The sequence below is a fragment of the Rhincodon typus genome, chromosome 33 (genome assembly GCF_021869965.1).
Source record: "Rhincodon typus isolate 14 chromosome 33, sRhiTyp1.1, whole genome shotgun sequence".
Classification (NCBI taxonomy): Eukaryota; Metazoa; Chordata; class Chondrichthyes; order Orectolobiformes; family Rhincodontidae; genus Rhincodon; species Rhincodon typus.
Genome location: NC_063364.1, coordinates 6,171,372 through 6,190,291, shown reverse-complemented (window position 1 = coordinate 6,190,291; position 18,920 = coordinate 6,171,372). Strand labels below are relative to the sequence as shown.

The following is an 18,920-nucleotide window of genomic DNA, read 5'->3' as shown; positions in this document are numbered from 1 at the left end:
TTCCGTATGTATAGGTGGGTTTATGATGTATTCCGTATGTATAGGTGAGTTTACGATGTATTCCGTATGTATAGGTGAGTTTACGATGTATTCTGTATGGGTGAGTTTATGATGTATTCTGTATGGGAGAGTTTATGATGTATTCCGTATGTATAGGTGAGTTTGTGTTTCTCTCTCTGTCTCTGAAATCTATATATCAGTAACATTTGGCTACAATTAAAATCTTTTCAATGGCTAGAAATATTAGATTTGTCATAATACTCTGTGGGAATTATTAATTTGACCTACTAATTAGATCTAATTTGATCTACTAATTAGAGTCACAGAGACCTAACAGCATGGGGGCAGACCCTTCAGCCCAAACTGATCCATGCCAACCAAAATGTCCATTCACACTAACCCCATTTCCCTGAACTTGGCCCATATCCTTCTAAACCTTTCCTATCCATGTATTTGTCCAAATGCCTTTAAATTTTGTTAATGTACCCACCTCAACCGCTTCTGCTGGCAGCTCATTCCATTTGTGTTCCACCCTCTGTGTAAAAAAGTTGCCCCTCAGGTTCCCATTTATTCTTTCCCCTCTTACCTTAAACTGATACACTTTAGTCCTTGATTCCCCAACCCTGGGAAATAGACAGTGCATTCACCCTATCCGAGCATCTCATGATCTTATACACTTCTGTAAGATGCCTCTTCCGTCTCCTATATGCTAAAGAAAAAAGTCCTAGCTTGTCCAACCTCTCCCTAAAGCTCAGCCTCGAGTCCTGGCAACATCCTTGTAAATTTCTTCTGCATTCTTTCCAGTTTAATAACATCCTTCCTGTAGCAAGGTGACCAAAACTGAACGCAATACTCTAAGTGCAGTTTCACCAACGTCCTGTACAACAGCAACATAACTTCCCAACTTCAGTGCTCTGTCTGATGAAGGTCAGTGTGCCAAAAGCCTCCTCCTCCCCTGTCTACCTGTGACTCCACTTTCAGACAACCATGCACCTGAACTCCAAGGTCCCTCTATTCCACTCCTTAAGGCCCTACCATTCACCATAGAACTCCTACCTTGGTTTGACTTTCAAAAATGCAACACCTCACACTTATCTCTATTAAACTCCATTTGCCATTTCTCAACCCAGCTAATCAAAATCCTGCTGCAATTTCTGATAACCTTCCTCACTGTCCATGATACTGCCTATTTTATTGTCATCTGCAAACTTACTAATTATGCCTTGTACATTCTCTTCCAAATCATTGATATAAATAACAATCAGCAATGGGCCCAGCACCAACTCCTGAGGCACGTTACTAGTCACAGGCCTCCAGTCCAAAAAGCATCCTTCCGCTATTACTCTCTGCTTCCTACCCTCAAGCCAATTGTGTATCCAATTTGCCAGCTCTCCCTGGATTCCATGTGATCTAATCTTCCAGAGCTCCCTACCAGATGGAACCTTATCAAAGGCCTTACTGAAATCCATATGGACTACGTCTACCGCCCTGCCCTCATCAACCTTCCTGGTCACTTCATCAAAGAACTCTAACAAATTTGTGAGGCATGATCCCCCTACCATTAAGCCATGCTGCCTACTCCTGATCAAACCCTGTCTTTCCAAATGTATGTATATCTTATCCCTCAGAATCTTCACAAGTAACTTACCTACCACAAATGTTAAGCTTACTAATGAATAGTTCCCAGGATTTTCTTTGCAGCCCTGCTTTAATAAGGGCACAACATTCACTACCCTCCAGTCTTCTGAGACCTCACTCGTGGCTAACGATGTTATTATACTGGTCTGTTTTTAAAATGCCCGCTTCTATAAGCGTTATAGTTCTCTGGAAATAAATGGCTGGAAAATGTCTGGAAAAATTTCACAATTTGTAACATTGGGGCCAATTCTGATACAGATTACTTTTAAATAGCTAAGCATCGCTGAATATTGAGGCTGAATGATAATTAGCTGAACTGTAAGTGTAAAGTAATATCAAAGTAGCATTTGACTGAGTATGTCATTAGGAATCACTCACAAAAATTGAAGACTTTGTATTGATTAGAGTTATTCCTGGCACAGAGCTAGATGCTTTAGGTTATTGGAGACCTGTCATTTCGGCCCTAGGATATCTCTGCAGGGGTTCCTCAGGGTAGTGTCCATTCTTAACTATACATCTTCCTTTATTGCTTGTCATTCACAATCTCATGACCTTAACTTTCGTGTTACAAGTATTGCTACAGTATTTAAATAGTATTAGAGATTTATATATCACAGTTTGAAGAATCTTTGTACATTTTTAGTGCTATGTTATAGTCTGCTTCATGAGAAATACCATAACAGTGCTGTTGGATGCAGTAAATATGCTTTTGGTCTAAAACTAGTCCACCATATGTTTCCTAGGTTGTCCAGTGTCTGCTAAACACAAAATGACCATCAGCTGGTATTTCAGGAATCAGTCCATTCATACGGTCCCGGGACTCAAATATAAACTGTTGGCTAGGGGACGTGTCCTTGAAGTGAACACGGCCTTCAAGAAGTTGGCAGGGCAGTACAAATGTCTGGCTTCCAATGATACTCAGTTGCTTTCTGCGTCAGTAAATGTGAGCTTCTTAGGTAAGCTAAGAATTTGTTTACTTTTTTTAAAATCATTTATCATTCATCAACTAGAGTGGCATTTGTGTTAGAAAAGTGAAACTTCATGAATTATGACAATGAAGTCTGTGTAAGAAGGCATTAGAACCTGATATTTCGATTATTCTAGTGTTTGTTAATGATGCTTTGTGTAACATTGTATAGTTATGCTGCAATATTATCTTTCTTATGTCTACCAATCACAATCTGTCTACTTTTTGTAAGCCAGTCTTTGTCTTTTTTTAGTACATTTCCTATTCAGTATGCGTTCTACAGATGTTACCCCAAATTTTCAACCATGACGCATGGATTGCCAATCAGTCTACTTCCTAATATCACAATCCTGCCTCCTGTCTGGCACTCCTGCATACACTATTTACTTGGTGGGATTCCAAGGCAGGAGTGGAAACAAGCTGATAGGGAGACAGGCAGGTGAGAAGGCCTGCCTCCATTTACTGGGAAATCAGCACAGTTCTGCACACGTATGCCCTGCACCTTGGTCCTCACTCATCATCCCATCCCCACCCACTTCCCATCTCCTTCATGTATTCCCATGCTGCAACCGTATTCCCACTTTCCCTAATACATTCCTTATTCACTCTGTATCCACTATAGGCTGAATGTGTTAATAATAATATTGGAAAGTTTTTGTGATGCAAAAACAGCCACCCAAAAACATTTTCAAAAGCATAGTTCTCTAAACTTCATCAAACTGTTGTGTAAAATGGTTCACAGTTTTCTTGACTGTTCATTTAACAACCGCTGAGCTGAATCCACTAATAGAGTTTAAAGCTCAGCCAAGCATTCACAGTAATATTTCATTGCACATCTCTGTCAAACAGACCTAAATACATTAAGAGAATTGATATAAGGGAACAGATGAACATCTGTTGTAATGATTCAAAGATTAAACTACTGATCAAGGAAAATCTAAGATCAGAGGAAAGCCAAGACATAAAAATCTGAATATCAGTACTGTTAAATGTAAAGGAAAATCCATAAAATACTCTAATCCATCAGATCTGCTCGGCAATAGAATATAGAACATAGGACAGTATAGCACAGGAACTGGCCCTTCAGCCCACAATGTTCTGCTGAACATGACACCAAATTAAACTGAGCCTTTCTGCCTGCCCATGGTCCATATCCCTCCATTCCTTGCTTATTCATATGCTTATTGAAAAGTGTCTTAAACGCTCCTATCATATCTGCCTCCACCACTACCCCTATTAGTGCATTCCAGGCACCTACCACTCTCTGTGTAAAACTCTTGTCCCTCACCTCTCCTTTGAACTTTCCCCCTCTTACCTTAAATACATGGCATCAAGTATAAGAAATTTCAATGCTAGTCATTTAATGGTTACTTACAAATACCCTCTGATTAATCACTCTATTTAACTTTATCATACACTGTTACATTTGAACAGGCAAAGTTACCAACACCCTGTCAACATCTCTTTTAGTAAGCTCCTGAATCCAGACTAGGCTTTCCTCATGGCTCTTCTGAGACACTGTAAATCACAGCTTAACCCATGATGGACCCAATTGCATGGAAATATTAAGCTGTCTGTTTGCCTAATCCCACAATGAAATAGGCATGGCCGTGATTGCTGCATGTGGTTTTGTTATCCAAACTCCTATCCTGCTCCTGTAAAAACCCATACATTGGGAATGAATGTGAAAATCCTGAAATCAGGTCATGCCTGTTATTTGTCAATCCCGCTCACCTCAGTCCAACACCTCTGGAGGCATGAAAATCCAGCCTCTGTGTGAGTATGCCCCTGGCAGGTATGTTCCTGGTGGGGGAGACATCAAATTTTTTTATTCATTTGTGTGATGTGGTCATCACTGGCTGACCAGCATTTATTGCTCATCCCTAGTTGCCCGTTTGAGAAGGTTGTGGTGAGTTGCCTTCTTGAACCACTGCAGTCCACATATGTTGGGTGGTGATCCCACCATTTTCCTGTGCACCCTGCTGAGCTGATTCCATAATGCATTAGGATAAAGATTTCACTTAAACTGAAAGTATAATCAGAAATGGTTGGCATGGATTTCAAAAGGGGTCGCCATGTTCACTAGGCTCATTGACTTCACTGAAGATGTAACAGAGAGTTAAACAACAACAATGAAGTGGCCATACTACTTTTAAATAATTAATGGTAAATTTGGCTTGAAACAAGGCTGAAGTGGGCATGCTGCTGACTGCAGTACTTGCATTACACTTTTCGTAACTGAAATAACTGCACAGGGGCCGGTATCCCATTACCAAGTCACCCTTTATGTATATGTGCACAGTACATGGGCTCTGACCAGCCAGCTCGGAGCCAGTCTCTAGAATGAGCAGACTCTCTCTGTCAGCCAGGGCTCCCTGATTGGCCCAGGTTAACAACCCCAATCTAGGATGGCATAGTCAATGAGATCAACCTGGCCGTCATTCCAATCACTACAGTAACTTTATTAAATGCCATGTTCATAGATCAACATCAAATATGAAAGGAAAGAGCAAAGTATTCTGCAGGCGCATAAATAAAAGAAAAATCAGGATAAGGAAAGGATCACTAAGGGATACACATGATATAATCACTGGTAATAACAAAGACATGGCAAAACTATTAAGTCATTAGTTTACCTCAGTGTTTACCCGTGTGTCTAACATAATGAGTACAACGTTGGATGAAGTGATTAAAGAAAAGAAAAACAATTTAAGATGAAAAGAGAGAAGATAATTGATAAATTTATCAAACTTTGAGAGAAATGAAACTCCAGCTTTGATGAACAACATCTACACATTAAAGGAAGTTAAGGAAGAGAAAACAGAGGCACTTAAACTGAAAGTATAATCAGAAATGGTTGGCATGGATCTCAAAAGGGGCCATCATGTTCACTAGGCTCATTGACCTCACTGAAGATGTAACAGAGAGTTAAACAACAACAACGAAGTGGCCATACTACTTTTAAATTTCCAAAAGGCCCTTGACAAAGTTCCACATAGTAAACTCAGTATTGATGTCAGATTGTGTAGAGTAGGCAGACAAGTTACAGAATAGAAGTTCTGAAGAGGGGTCCCTGGACCTGAAGCATTAACTCTGCTTTCCCTCCACGGGTGCTGCCAGACCTACTGAGTTTTTCCAGCACTTTCTGCTTTCATTACAGAATGGAAGGTAAACTGGCTACAGAAAGGAAAATGGTGAGTTTAAAGGCAAATCGTCATGCAGCTGTATGTGGGAAGTGGTGTTCCACAAGAATCTGTGCTGGGACCACTGTGGTTTGCAATTTACATAAACATTGTGGGCTTTGAAATTGGAAGTACTAATTTAAAACTGTGTAAAGGACATCAAATTGGAGTTCAGTTTATACAGAGGAAGACTGTGATTACAATACGGGAAGGTATTGATCAAGCTATGAACTGAGTGTGTAATTGGCATATTGATTTCAATATAAACTGAGGTTTTTATTGTGATGTGGCACATTGTGTGAAGAACAAGGAGACCACATCTTCCTTGAAAAATATGGACTGAATTATACAGGAATCCATGATGAAATCAGCGCAGGACTTATACACTTAATGGTAAGGTCCTAGGAAGTGATGCTGAACAAAGAGACTTTGGAGTGCAGGTTCGTAGTTTCTTGAAAGTGGATCACAGATAGACAGGGTAGTGAAGAAGGCATTTGGTATGCTTACTTTTATTAGTCAGTGCATTGCACGGAGGAGTTGGGATATCATGTTGTGGCTGTGCAGGGCATTGGTTAGGCCACTTTTGGAACTCTGTATTCATTTCTGGTCTCCCTACTTTAGGAAAGATGTTGTTACACTTGAAAGGATGCAAAAAAGATTTACAAGGATGTTGACAGGGTTGGAGGGTTTGAGCTATAGGGAAATGCTGAATAGGCTGGGGCTATTTTCCCTGGAGCGTTGGAGGCTGAGGGGTGACCTTAAAGAGGTTTATAAAATCATGAGGGGCATGGAGAGGGTGAATAGCCAAGGTCTTTTTCCCAGGGTAGAGGAGTCTAAAACTTGAGGGCATAGGTTTAAGGTGAGAGGGCAATGATTTAAAAGGGGCCTAAGTGGTGCATGTATGGAATGAGCTGCCAGAAGAGTTGCTGGATGCTGGTACAATTACAGCATTTAAAAGACATCTGCATGGATACGTGGGTTTTAGAGGGATATTGGCCAAATACTGTCAAATGGGTTTAGATTAATTTAGGATATCATGGGCTAGTTGAACCGAAGCACCTGTTTCTATGTTGTGCATCTCTATGACTCTATGATCCCAAACAAAACAGTAGGGTTCATTTTTGGAGGAATTTAAGAAGCAGAGAACTTTTGTTAAACTTCTGAGACATCTTGCTTCGATTATACCTGGAGCACTGTGCACAGTTCTGTTATTCATTTTATAAAACTGAAGCCTTGAAGGTACACTAGAATGATAGAAGAAATGAGGGGTTATATCCAAAAAGAAAACTGAACAGGTGAGGGCTGTTTCCTCAAACAAGGAAGGATCAAGGTCTCAAAGATGATGAAAGGATTTGAATGGATTTTAATGCAGAGAAGACATTCCCACTTGTGAGGAACACCAGATATTGATATCACATAGTAATCTTAGATAAATTACTTGCTAATAAATCCAAAAGAAGATTCAAGGGAAATTCAAGAGAATGCTAAGGATGTGAAACTCACTACCACAAGCAGTCGTTGTGGTAAATAGCATAGATACGTTTAGTAGCAGGCTAGGTCAACATATGAGGGAGAGAAATGATGAGAAGGATATGCTGATACAGTGAGATGAAGTAGGATTGATGCAGCATGAACTGATATTGTTTTGTTAAGCCAAACAATCTGTTTCTATGAAATAAATACTATGAATTTCTATGTAAATCAGAGCATAGCCCGAAAAGAATGTTTCCATTTATGTAGAGCCTTGCATATTTTCAGGAAATACTTCTTCATTTCAAACCAATTTATTTACTTTTGGAATATTGCCAATGTTGTTACGAAGATAGTTGTAGGAGCTAATGTTCTGAAGATGGACTCAAAACATTAATTATTTTCTCTCCAGAGATGCTGCCATTCTCCAGCAATTTCTGGGGGTTTCTGTTTGTTTCAGATCTCCAGCATCTGCAGTTCTTTGCTTTTATTTTTGTTGTGGGAGAGAAATATTGAGCCAAAGTTGACCAGCAAGCTAAATTGGATGTGAAACAAGACTGTTAAGTAAGACAGACCCAAATAAAAAGGACCAGAGGGGGAAACAATGGAATCAGGAGAAGGTGATGCTTACTCCTGTTGAAGTAATTATTTTTGGGACTGAACCTTTGCAGCTCTTTTTCTGCTTGTGCTTTTATGGCCTGTCAAATACTTCAGTGACATTCAGTTATTCTAGTAACCACATACAATTTTCACAGCTATAAGTGCCTAAATTTTACCATATTTTTATGAAGATTTGGTGCCACAGGGACTTTGAACAGAAATAAATCAACATCACACCTAATTGCCACAGTGGAGACCTTTGAGTATAGAAGTTGGGACGGTATGTTGAGGTTGTGCAGGACATTGGTGAGGCCTCCTCTGGAGTACTGAGTGCAGTTCTGGTATCCCTGCTATAGGAAGGATACTATTAAAGAAAAGATTTACTAGGATGTTGCCGGGGATGGAAGGTTTGAGTTAGGCTGGATAGACTGGGACATATTTTCGCTGGAGCATAGGAGGTTGAGGGGTGACCTTATCGAGATTTATAAATTCATGAGGGGCACATTTAAGGTGAATAGCAAGATCTTTCTTCCTAGGGTGAGCGAGTTCAAAACTAAGGCCCATATTTTTAAGGTGAGAGGATAAATATTTAAAAAGGACATGAGGGGTAACTTTTTTACAGAGAATCATTCATATATGGAATGAACTGCCAGAAGAAGTGGTGGATGCAGATGCAGTTACAACATTTAAAAGACATTTGGATAAGTAAATGATTAGGAAAGGTTTGGAGAGATAGGAGCCAAATGCAGGCAAATGGGACTAGTTTGGTCGGTGTGGACTAATTGGACTGAAGGGTCTGTTTCCATGCTGTAAGACTCTCTGACTCTGTAAATTGAATATTCTTTGATAAAACGTGACCAAGTTACAGTTTATGATCTGTTGGTTGCCTCAAGTATTGGTATTCTTCTCCATAAAGTCCAAGCAATTCAGCCCTGCTTGATCTGATTTGCCTTGTTTGTCATTTCACCTCGTTTGTGATTGAGAAAAGCTGGACTTGGTAAATTTGTGTCAATGATACATTAAACTCAAAACTGAAAGCTAATATCAGTTAGTATCTGCAGCTTGAGGCATTAACAATTAATAAGGATAGAGACTTAAATTTATCTGTGCTCCAGGAGATTCCTACACAGCAGAGAGAGAAATTGCCTTTATGTACAAGCTTTAAGGCTGCAATACTTCCTGCTTTTTAGATTTACAAAGTGAAACAAGGGCCAACATTTAGTCTTTACTGCCTGAATGGTTTGCATTGTGGCACAGAGGGAAAATTTAGCTGTGAGGATTTCACACCAGTAACAAAGCTCAATTTAATTTTTTGAACTTAATAGATTCAGCTGGGAACAAATGATTCTTCCCTTTCATCCCATGCTGTGCCTGGAAGAGCCATAATGACCAGTTAGCAAAGATGGATAAATCTACCCCGTGAAGTCTTTTGGATAGAAGTGTGAAAATCACTTGTGATATGTCAGGCCATGTTATTGTCTCTAACCTGCACTCACAGTAAAATCTCCTCTCATCACTTACATTTTCTTCGAGAACACACAATCTGATTTTATGTCCTTTTTTAGTTTATCAGATTAAGGATGTTTTTGATATTTGAGGGTTGCCAGGCCAGATGTCATGTCTGTCACATGTAGTGTAAACTCCTTTGGCTCTACTCTAAAGGTATATGTTTCTCCCCAGTCTCAGGGGAACCCAGTAGCAATGTGAATGGGTTCAAGTTACATCATAGGGTAATGATACTGGGGAATGAAATTTTCTATAGCGATTTTGCTGTTATTCACAGTCCAGTTACGCTGCAGGACAGTGAATGTCAGGATCATTTAGCATCACCAGTTCTAACACCTGCTATCTGAGGAAGATGTACATTTAGATCATTACTCAGGCTAGTTTACAGACAGTTGGACAACCTGATGCTATTTAATAAACCCAACCAAGGAAGGGCAATTCCACCCAACTACCGTACAGGCACAACCCACAGCTTTTCAAAGGTTAAGATACTGTTGTGATTAATGTGAACACAACTCAGAACTTATTCTGAGTCATAAACTATGAAAAATCACTGAAGATAGGTTTTGCTTATGAATTTTTATTACATTTTACCAAAATAAAGTTTACCTCTAATTGAACCTTTCCTCTGTTTCACATCATAAAACTTGTGTTTATGTTTCTACATTATCAACAATATCTGTTTTTTTTTTGTGTTTTTAACTTTGAACCTCTGAACTAGTGTTTTATGCTTCCAAAAGGCTGAAAGAAAATGTCAAAAGGAATTATAATATATTTCTGTCACAGCATTCTAATTCTCTCAAGTTATTGTTGGCTTTTTTTCTGAATCAGATTTCATGTGGGTGCCTGGCAACTGGGGTGCCTGCACAGCAACCTGTGGCAATACAGGAGTCCAACAAAGGAAACTGCTCTGCCTGAATACGAATGGAATTGAGATGAATGAGTCAGCATGTTATGAGCTTCCCAAACCCCCCTTACTTACTGAACCATGCAACACTCAGGATTGTCCAGCCAGGTAAGACAGAAAGAGTATCACTTTTGTTCCTTTGGTGAAAGGGCTTCTGCATTACTTTCGTGCAATTAACTTAGCTCGGTTCATTCTCAGTGAGTGGCAGGGAATAGGATGATGAATACATTGTGTTAATATGTAACATCAAGATGCTAATATGAGATACACACACAATAGCACATGGTGGTGGATTTTGTTCTTCTCTTACCAGTAGAACTAACTTATGTGAAGGAGGGAGAACTCCAATAGAAGAAAAGGGTTGAGAGGGCCTTTGTAAAGAATCCAAATGTCTGATTTTTAGTCAATCGTGGATTTTGTTTGCAAACACAGGGGAAATTGCAAAACATATCGAAATTTTCAAGACTGATAGCTTAAGGGTATCCAGGCAGATAAATGGAGTGAGTTGCAGGGGTTCAAACCAATTTCTGTCCTTAAGTCTTGCTGTCCTGATCACTGAAGGCTCATAGGAAACTCCACTGTCTACATTGTGTGATCCTCAAAGAAGTCAAGTAGGTTTGTTTGCATGGATCTTTCCTTCTACATGAGGTCGTTTGCTTATTAGGATTTGATATACTTAGTTTGCTGACCTAGCTGCCCTTTTCTATATTTTTCTGTTCCTGATGTTTGGCTGATGAGCCTGTACATTTCTCAGGGTGATGTCTTGACCAATCAGCATCAATCTAACTGGTTCACAGTTTAAACAGACCATGGTAGTTTAATTGTCAATCATCATTAACTGGTGCATTCTCTAGGACAATGCATCTACCAATCAGAGTTTATTTGCCACCCAAACAGCATTTTCCTTTTGTATGATATTTTGGTGAAAATGTTAGTTTTCCCCTGAAATTGGTGTTCTTGTGAGTTGTCCTGAGCACACTAAAAGGATTTGGCACAATGTGTCTTATTTTCAGCAATACTCCAGACCTGTTCTTCCTCAGATCAGGTTTGCCATCTGCATGAAACCTGTTTGTTTCCATGTTGTGGAATCTTGCCAGTGTTGTAAATTCCTTCTTGCTGTGGGTTATTGCTCAACAAATTATCATCCTGTTTTCCATTAGAATTCTCAAATATTCCATCTGTTTGGTTTTATTGACTAGTTTGAATCCCGAATCACTTATCAAGAACCATTGCCACACTGATTTTTAAATCTTCCAATATTATATTAAGTGGTGTAAATAAGCTAAAAAATATGGAGTAAGTCCAGAACAGAAAGTGAAGTCAGCATTATCACCAGCAACAGTGATAACTCATTTCCATAGCACTATTAACACATTAACATATCCCCAGGATTTTTATGGACTTGAGAAATGACTTGCCAGAATTGGAGAAATGCTGACAATCTCAGACCCTAAGACAATAAGATATAGGAACAGAATTAGCCTATTTGGTCCATCGAGTCTGCTGTGCCGTTCGATCGTGGCTGATATGTTTCTCAACCCCATTCACCTGTCTTTTCCCGTAACCCTTGATCCCCTTCCTAACCAAGAACCTGGCTATCTCTGTCTTAAATACACTCAATAACTTGGCCTCCACAGCCTTCTGCAGAAATGAGTTCCACAGATTACCACCCTCTGGCTGAAGAAATTCTTCCTCATCACAGTTCTAAAGGGCCTCCCCTTCACACTGAGGCTCTACCCTTGGGTTCTAGTCACTCCCACTAGTAGAAACGTCTTCTTCCTGTCCACTCTATCCAGGCCTCTCATTATTCTGTAAGTTTCAATCAAATCCTTCGAAACTCTATGAAGCACAGAGTCAGAGCTCTCAACTGCTCCTCATAGGACAAGCCCTTCATCCCCAGGATCATTCTTGTAAACCACCTCTAGACACCTTCCTATGCCAGCACAATCTTCCTTAGATATGGGGCTCAAAACTCCTCACAATATTCCAAATGCAGTCTGACCAATACCTGATACAGCCTCAGCAGTACTTACCTGCTGTTGTATTCTCGCCCTCTCAAAATGAATGCTAAAATTGCATTTGCGTTCCTAACTGCCAACTGAACCTGCATGTTAACCTTAAGAAAATCCTGAAGAATGACTCCTAAGTTTCTTTAGAATTCAGATTTCCAAAGCCTTTCCCCATTTAGAAAATAGTCTATGCTTCTATTCTTCCTACCAATGTACATTGCCTCACATTTTCCCCAATGGTATTCCATCTGCCACTTCTTTCCCCACTCTTCTAGTCTACAAAGTCCTTCTGCAACCTCCCTGCCTCCTTAACACTACCTGTCACTCCACCTATCTTTGTGTGATCTACAAAATTGGCAATAATGCCCTCAGTTCCTTCATCAAGATCGTTAATGTATAAAGTGAGTAGTTGTGGCCCAAAACAGGCCCCTGAAGAACTTCACTTGTCACCAGCTACCATCCTGAAAAAGCACCCTTTACCCTCACTCTCTGCCTTCTGCCAATACTCTATCCATGCCAGTAGCTTGCACCTAACACCAGGGGTTTTTATCTTATTTAGCAGCCTCCTGTGTAGCACCTTGTTAAAGAGACTTGGTTAAGGCAGGGACAGTATTGGCAACTTAACATTCCAGGATACAGATGTTTCAGGCAGGATAGAAGGGGATGTAGAAGGGGATGTAAAAGGGGTGGAGGAGTTGTACTACTTGTTAAGGAGAATATCACAGCTGTACTGCGGGAGGACACCACGGATGGCTCATACAGTGAGGCAATATGGGTAGAGCTCAGGAACAGGAAGGGTGCAATCACAATGTTTGGAGTTTACTTTCGGCCTCCCAACAGCCAGCGGGAGATAGAAGAACAGATATGTAGGCAGATTTTGGTAAGATGTAAAAGTAACAGGTTGTTGTCATGGTTGATTTTAACTTCCCATATATTGAATGAGACTCACTTCGTGCTTGGGGTGTGGATGGGGCAGAATTTATAAGAAGAATTCAGGAGGGCGTCTTGAAACAGTATGTAGATAGCCCAACTAGGAAAGGGGCCATACCGGACCTAGTCCTGGGGAATGAGCCTGGCCAGGTGGTCGACATCTCAGTAGGGGAGCAGCTCAGGAACAGTGATCACAATTCAGTAAGCTTTAAGGTAATGATTGATAAAGATAGATGTCTGTGTCAGGAGAAGGTGCTAAATTGGCAGAAGGCTAATTGCAACAATATTATTCAGGAACTGAAGAATATAGATTGGAGGCAGATTGTTGAGGGCAAATCAACATCTGGTATGTGGGAGGCTTTCAAGTGTAAGTTGCTGAGAACTCAGGACTAGCATGTTCCTGTAAAGATGAAGGAGAAGTATGGCAAATTTAGGGAACCTTGGATAACGAGAGATGTTGTGAGCAGAATCAAAAAGAAAAAGGAAGCATTTATCAAGTTTAGCAAGGGTGGAATACAAGGAAAGTCAAAAGAAACTTAAGCAAGGAGTCAGGAGGGCTAAAAGGAGTCATGAAAAGTCATTGGCCAACAGGATTAAGGAAAATCCCAAAGCTTTTTATACATATATAATAAAGAGCAAGCGGGTAGCCAGACAGAGGGTTAGCCCACTCAAGGACAGGGAAGGGAATTTATGTGTGGAGCCAAAGGAAATGGGCGAGGTATTAAATGTGTACTTTGCGTCAGTATTCACCATAGAGAAGGACTTGGTGGATGATGAGTCTGGGGAAGGGTATGTAGATAGTTTGGGTCATGTTGAGATCAAAAGGGAGGAGGTATTAGGGGTCTTGAAAAACTTAATGTAGACAAGTCGCCTGGGCCTGATGGGATATACCCCAGAATACTGAGAGAGGCAAGGGAGGAAATTGCTGGGACCTTGAGGGAAATCTTTGTATCCTCACTGGCTACAGGGGAGGTCTCAGAGGATTGGAGAATAGCCAATGCTGTTCCTTTGTCTAAGAAGGTGGCAAGGATAATCCAGCTAATCACAGGCCTTACGTCAGTGATAGGGAAATTATTGGAGAGGATTCTTCGAGACAGGATTTACTCCCACTTGGAAATAAGTGGGCGTATTAGCGAGAGACAACATGGTTTTGTGAAGGGGAGGTCGTGTCTCACCAACTTGTTTGAGTTTTTTGAGGAAGTGACGAAAATGATCGATGAGCGTAGGGCAGTGGATGTTGTCTACATAGTCTTCAGTAAGGCCTTTGACAAGGTCCCTCATGGCAGGCTGATACAGAAGGTAAAGTCGCACGGGGTCAGAGATGAGCTTGCAAGATGGATTAAAAAAAACTGGTTCGGTCATAGAAGACAGAGGGTAGCAGTGGAAGGGTGTGTTTCTGAAGGGAGGGCTGTGACTAGTGGCATTCCTCAGGGATCAGTGTTGGGATCTTTGCTATTTGTAATATATATAAATGATTTGTAGGAAAATGTAACTGGTCTGATTAGTAAGTTTGCCAATGACACAAAGGTTGGTGGAATTGCGGATAGCAATGAGGACTGTCAAAGGATATAGCAGGATATAGATCGGTTGGTGACTTGTGCAGAGAGATGGCAAATGGAGTTTAATCTAGAAAAATGTGAGGTAATGCATTTTGGAATGTCTAATCCAGATGGAAAATATACGGTAAATGACAGAACCCTTAAGAGCACTGATGGGCAGAGGGATCTGGGTGCACAGGTACACAGGTACACAGGTCACTGAAAGTGGCAATGCCGATGGAGAAGGTAGTCAACAAGGCATATGGCGTGCTTGCCTTCATTGGCCGGGGCATTAAGTTTAAAAATTGACAGGTAATGTTGCAGCTTTATAGAACCTTAGTTAGGCCGCATTTGGAATATTGTGTTCAATTCTGGTCACCACGCTACCAGAAGGATGTGGTCGCTTTGGAGAGGGTACAGAAAAGATTTACCAGGATGTTGCCTGGTATGGAGGGCATTAGCTATGAGGAGAAGTTGGAGAAACTTGGGTTGTTCTCACTGGAATGACGGAAGTTGAGGGGCAACCTGATAGAGGTCTACAAGATTACGAATGGCATGGACAGAGTGGACAGTCAGAAGCTTTTTTCCAGGGTGGAAGAGTCAGTTACCAGGGGCCATAGGTTTAAGTTGCGAGGGGCAAGGTTTAAAGGTGATGTATGAGGCAAGTTTTTTTGCAAAGAGGGTGGTGGGTGCCTGGAACTTGCTGCCGTGGGAGGTAGTGGAAAAGGGCGTTGTGACAAATACATGAATAGGATGGGAATAGAGGGATACAGTCCCTGGAAGGGTAGGGGGTTTCAGTTGTGACGGGCAGCATGTCCTTGCAGGCTTGGAGAACCAAAGGGCCTGTTCCTGTGCTGTAATTGTCTTTGTTCTGAAAATCTAAACACATCACATTCACTGGGTCTCCTTCGTCTAATTTCCCCCATTTAAAGCAGAGATGAATACATTTTTTTCTGAGAAATTATTCCCTGAAAAGGCAGTGAAAGCAGAGTCTTTCAGTATTTTTAAGGCAGATTAATTGTGGAAAAAGCCAAATAACTTAGCCCTGTTCCTTGTTTGTATTTTTCTATGTATTCTGGACTTATACCCTGTAGCAGGTGAACAGGCATTGCCATAGAGAGGTGAGCTACTTACTGCAAACCCCCGACCTGCTCTTGCAGCCATTGTATTTTCATACAGCTGGTCCAGTTCATTTTTTGTTCAGTGGTAATCCCCGGGATGTTAAAAGTGGCAATTCAGTGATAGTAATGCATTGAACGGAGAAACCCTAACCCTAATTCTGTCACCTTGGAAATGGTCATTGCCTCCGTCTGTGTCCAGGACACGGGCCTCAGTATCTGAAAAGTCATGAATGGTGCTGAGCATTGTACAATCATTGGTGAACTTTCCGACTTTTGACCTTATGATGGACTGAAGGTCATTGATGAAGCAGCTCGAGATTGATGCGGTGGACACTACCCTGAGGAATTCTTGCAGTGATATCCTGGGACTGAGATGATTGACATCCAGCAATCACAACCGTCAACATTCTGCTGGATATGACTCCAACCAGTAGAGAGTTTTTTTCCTGATAACCATTCACTTCAGATCTTTTCAAACTCCTTGATGCCACATTCAATCAAATTCAGTTAAGTGGCTTGATTCAAGGGTAGTCACTCTCACCTCACCTGCACAGTCCGGCTCCTTTCTCCATGTATGGATTAACACTGCCGTGAGGCCAGGAACCAAGTGACCCTGACAGAATCCAAATTGATCATCAGTGAGCAGGGTGATGGCATGTAAACACTGCATGATAGCACTGTTGACAACAACTTCCATCACTTTGCTGATGATCAAGAGATCATTATTGACCAAGTTGTATTTGTGCTTTTATTAATGGACAAGATATACTGGAGTAATTTTCCACATTGCCAGTGTTATAGGTGTAATAGAATAACTTGGATGGGGGTGCAACTAGTTCTAGAGCACAAGTCTTCAGTTCAGTTGCTGATATGTTGTCAAGTCCTAAAGGTTTTGTGGTATCTAGTGACAACGGCTGCTTCCTGATGATGCATGGGGTCAAAATATTTTAAATGGGTCAAAGCCTCAGCTAACAAACTGGGTAGGATTTGGTCCAGACTTGCTGAGGTTGAAACAGACACATGTTGGTGCTCATTTCCAGCCTAGTTAAAACCTGTAACATTAAGTACTGAACAAGTGACTTAAGTAACGTTGGTGGAATACTTAACCAGTCAGCTGTATGTCATCTTGAGTGGCTCCTGCTTTTATTTCGACAAAATGCACATGTTATTCATCTGGCTATTACCACTGTTTGGAATCTCTTTGAGTGTCCTGTTCTCCCTCCTGTGACCCTTGCACTGTCTCCCTGACTGCCCTAGATCCCGCTGTGCTCCTATGCTCAGGAGTCTCCTTGGCTAAGAAAGATCCTTACTGCTGCCAGTCAGAATTTTTGAAACTTTCCTGTGGGAATTCTCGCCTAGAAGAATCACAGACCGGAAGTTTTGAAGTGTGACCAATTGACCAGTATTTAAATTTATGATTGACAAGCCATTTCTCGTCCAAACATACCTTTATGGCTCTTTCTTAAAGAAAATAAAACAATATTGTTTGAAACAGAAATAGAAGTTACTGGAGAAAAGCAGCAGGTCTCATAGCATCTGTTGGTAGAAAGCAAAGCTAATGTTATGAGTCCGATGACTCTTCATCAGAACTGTCAGTGGCTAAAGAAAACTGGTATTTATGCTGAAGATGATTTGTGGGGGAGACAGAATGGAAAAAGGGAGAGGTGAGTGGATACATGGAGATGGAGCTCAGCGGGAGAGAGTGGGAAATAGGGGTATTATGGATATCAGGCTGAATAAGAGAAGAAAAGCTGAATAAGTGAAAATAAGAGCTAAGTGTGAGAAAATGGGTTAGCTGTGCTGAATGCAACCCATATAATGTGGTAATGGACCTAGGAATACATGGGAATTGGTGACTCTGCTAAAAGCAATCCATGTCATAACAAGACCGTGTGTGGGGTGGGTAAAAAACATGGAAGGAAGGACTCAAACTCTGAAGCTGTTGAACTCTGCAGGGTCCCCAAGCAGGAAATGAGATGTTGCTCTTTGAGCTTGTGCTGTGGCTCGTTGGAGCACTGTAGCAGACCTGAGACAGAAATGTCGGTGTGGGAACGCAGTGGTGTGTTGGAGTGGCAGGCAACTGCAAGCTCAGGGTCATTTTTGAAACAGCGCATAGATGTTCTGCAAAGCAGTCACCCAGTCTGTATCTTTTCTCCCCATTGTAGAGGAGACAATATTGTGAACTGTGAATACAGGAGACTAGATTGAATGACTTGCAGGTAAATCATTGTTCAACTGGAAGGTGCATCTGTGACCTTGGATGGTGAGAAGGGAGGAGGTAAATGGGAAGGTGTTACACCTTCTGCGATTGCACAGGAAGGTGCTGTAGGAAGGGATGTTCAGATTGGAGGTGGAGTGGACCAAGGTGTCCTGGAGAAAATGATTCCTGTGGAATGCTAACCAGGGAGGGGAGGGGCGTCTGGGTGTGGCATCCCGCTGGAGGTGACCAAAATGGCGACTTACAATCCTTTGGATGCAGAGGTGGGTGGTGTGGTAAGTGAGGACCAGAGGGACCATATCATTGTTGTGAGAGGGAAGGAAAGAGGTGAGGGCAGAAGTATAGGAGATGGGTCCGACACGGCTAAGAACACTGTCAACCACGGTGTCAACAATTTCTTGGTTGAGGAAAAAGGTGGCCATTCCTGAGGCACCTCCCCCTCCCTTCAGAAGATGGTATTATCAGAACAGATGTGATGGAGAATCTGGGAGAATGGGATGAAGTCTTTACAGGAAGCAGGGTTTGAGGATGTATAGTCCAGGTAACTGTGGTCATTGGATTTGTGGTGTATATCAGCGGCCAGCCTATCCCACGAAATGGAATGCAAGGTAGGGAAGGGAAGGGAAGAGTGGAGTCAGAGATGGCCCAGGTAAAAGTGAGAGGCAGTAAAGTTCCTTTTATGACGAACTGAACCAGGCAACATTAAAGGATTCAATATAGATCAGCTGCAAGTTTGTCAAGGTTTTGTGCATACTCTTAGCTGTCAAAAGAGGTATGTGCTTTAAATGGAATTTACTGTATGAGATGACTACCATTTTGCAAGTTGGCTGTTCA

The 18,920-nt window shown here is 41.3% G+C and overlaps 1 protein-coding gene across 1 annotated transcript in view; it reads left to right on the top strand.

Moving 5' to 3' along the window:
- adamtsl3 (ADAMTS-like 3) overlaps positions 1 to 18,920 on the top strand; it is a 573,867-nt gene that overhangs the window by 540,925 nt on the left and 14,022 nt on the right. Inside the window, exons 26-27 of the mRNA XM_048616129.1 lie at positions 2,382 to 2,594; positions 10,195 to 10,378. Coding sequence (XP_048472086.1) covers positions 2,382 to 2,594; positions 10,195 to 10,378 — 397 coding nt within the window. The remainder of the gene's footprint in view (positions 1 to 2,381; positions 2,595 to 10,194; positions 10,379 to 18,920) is intronic.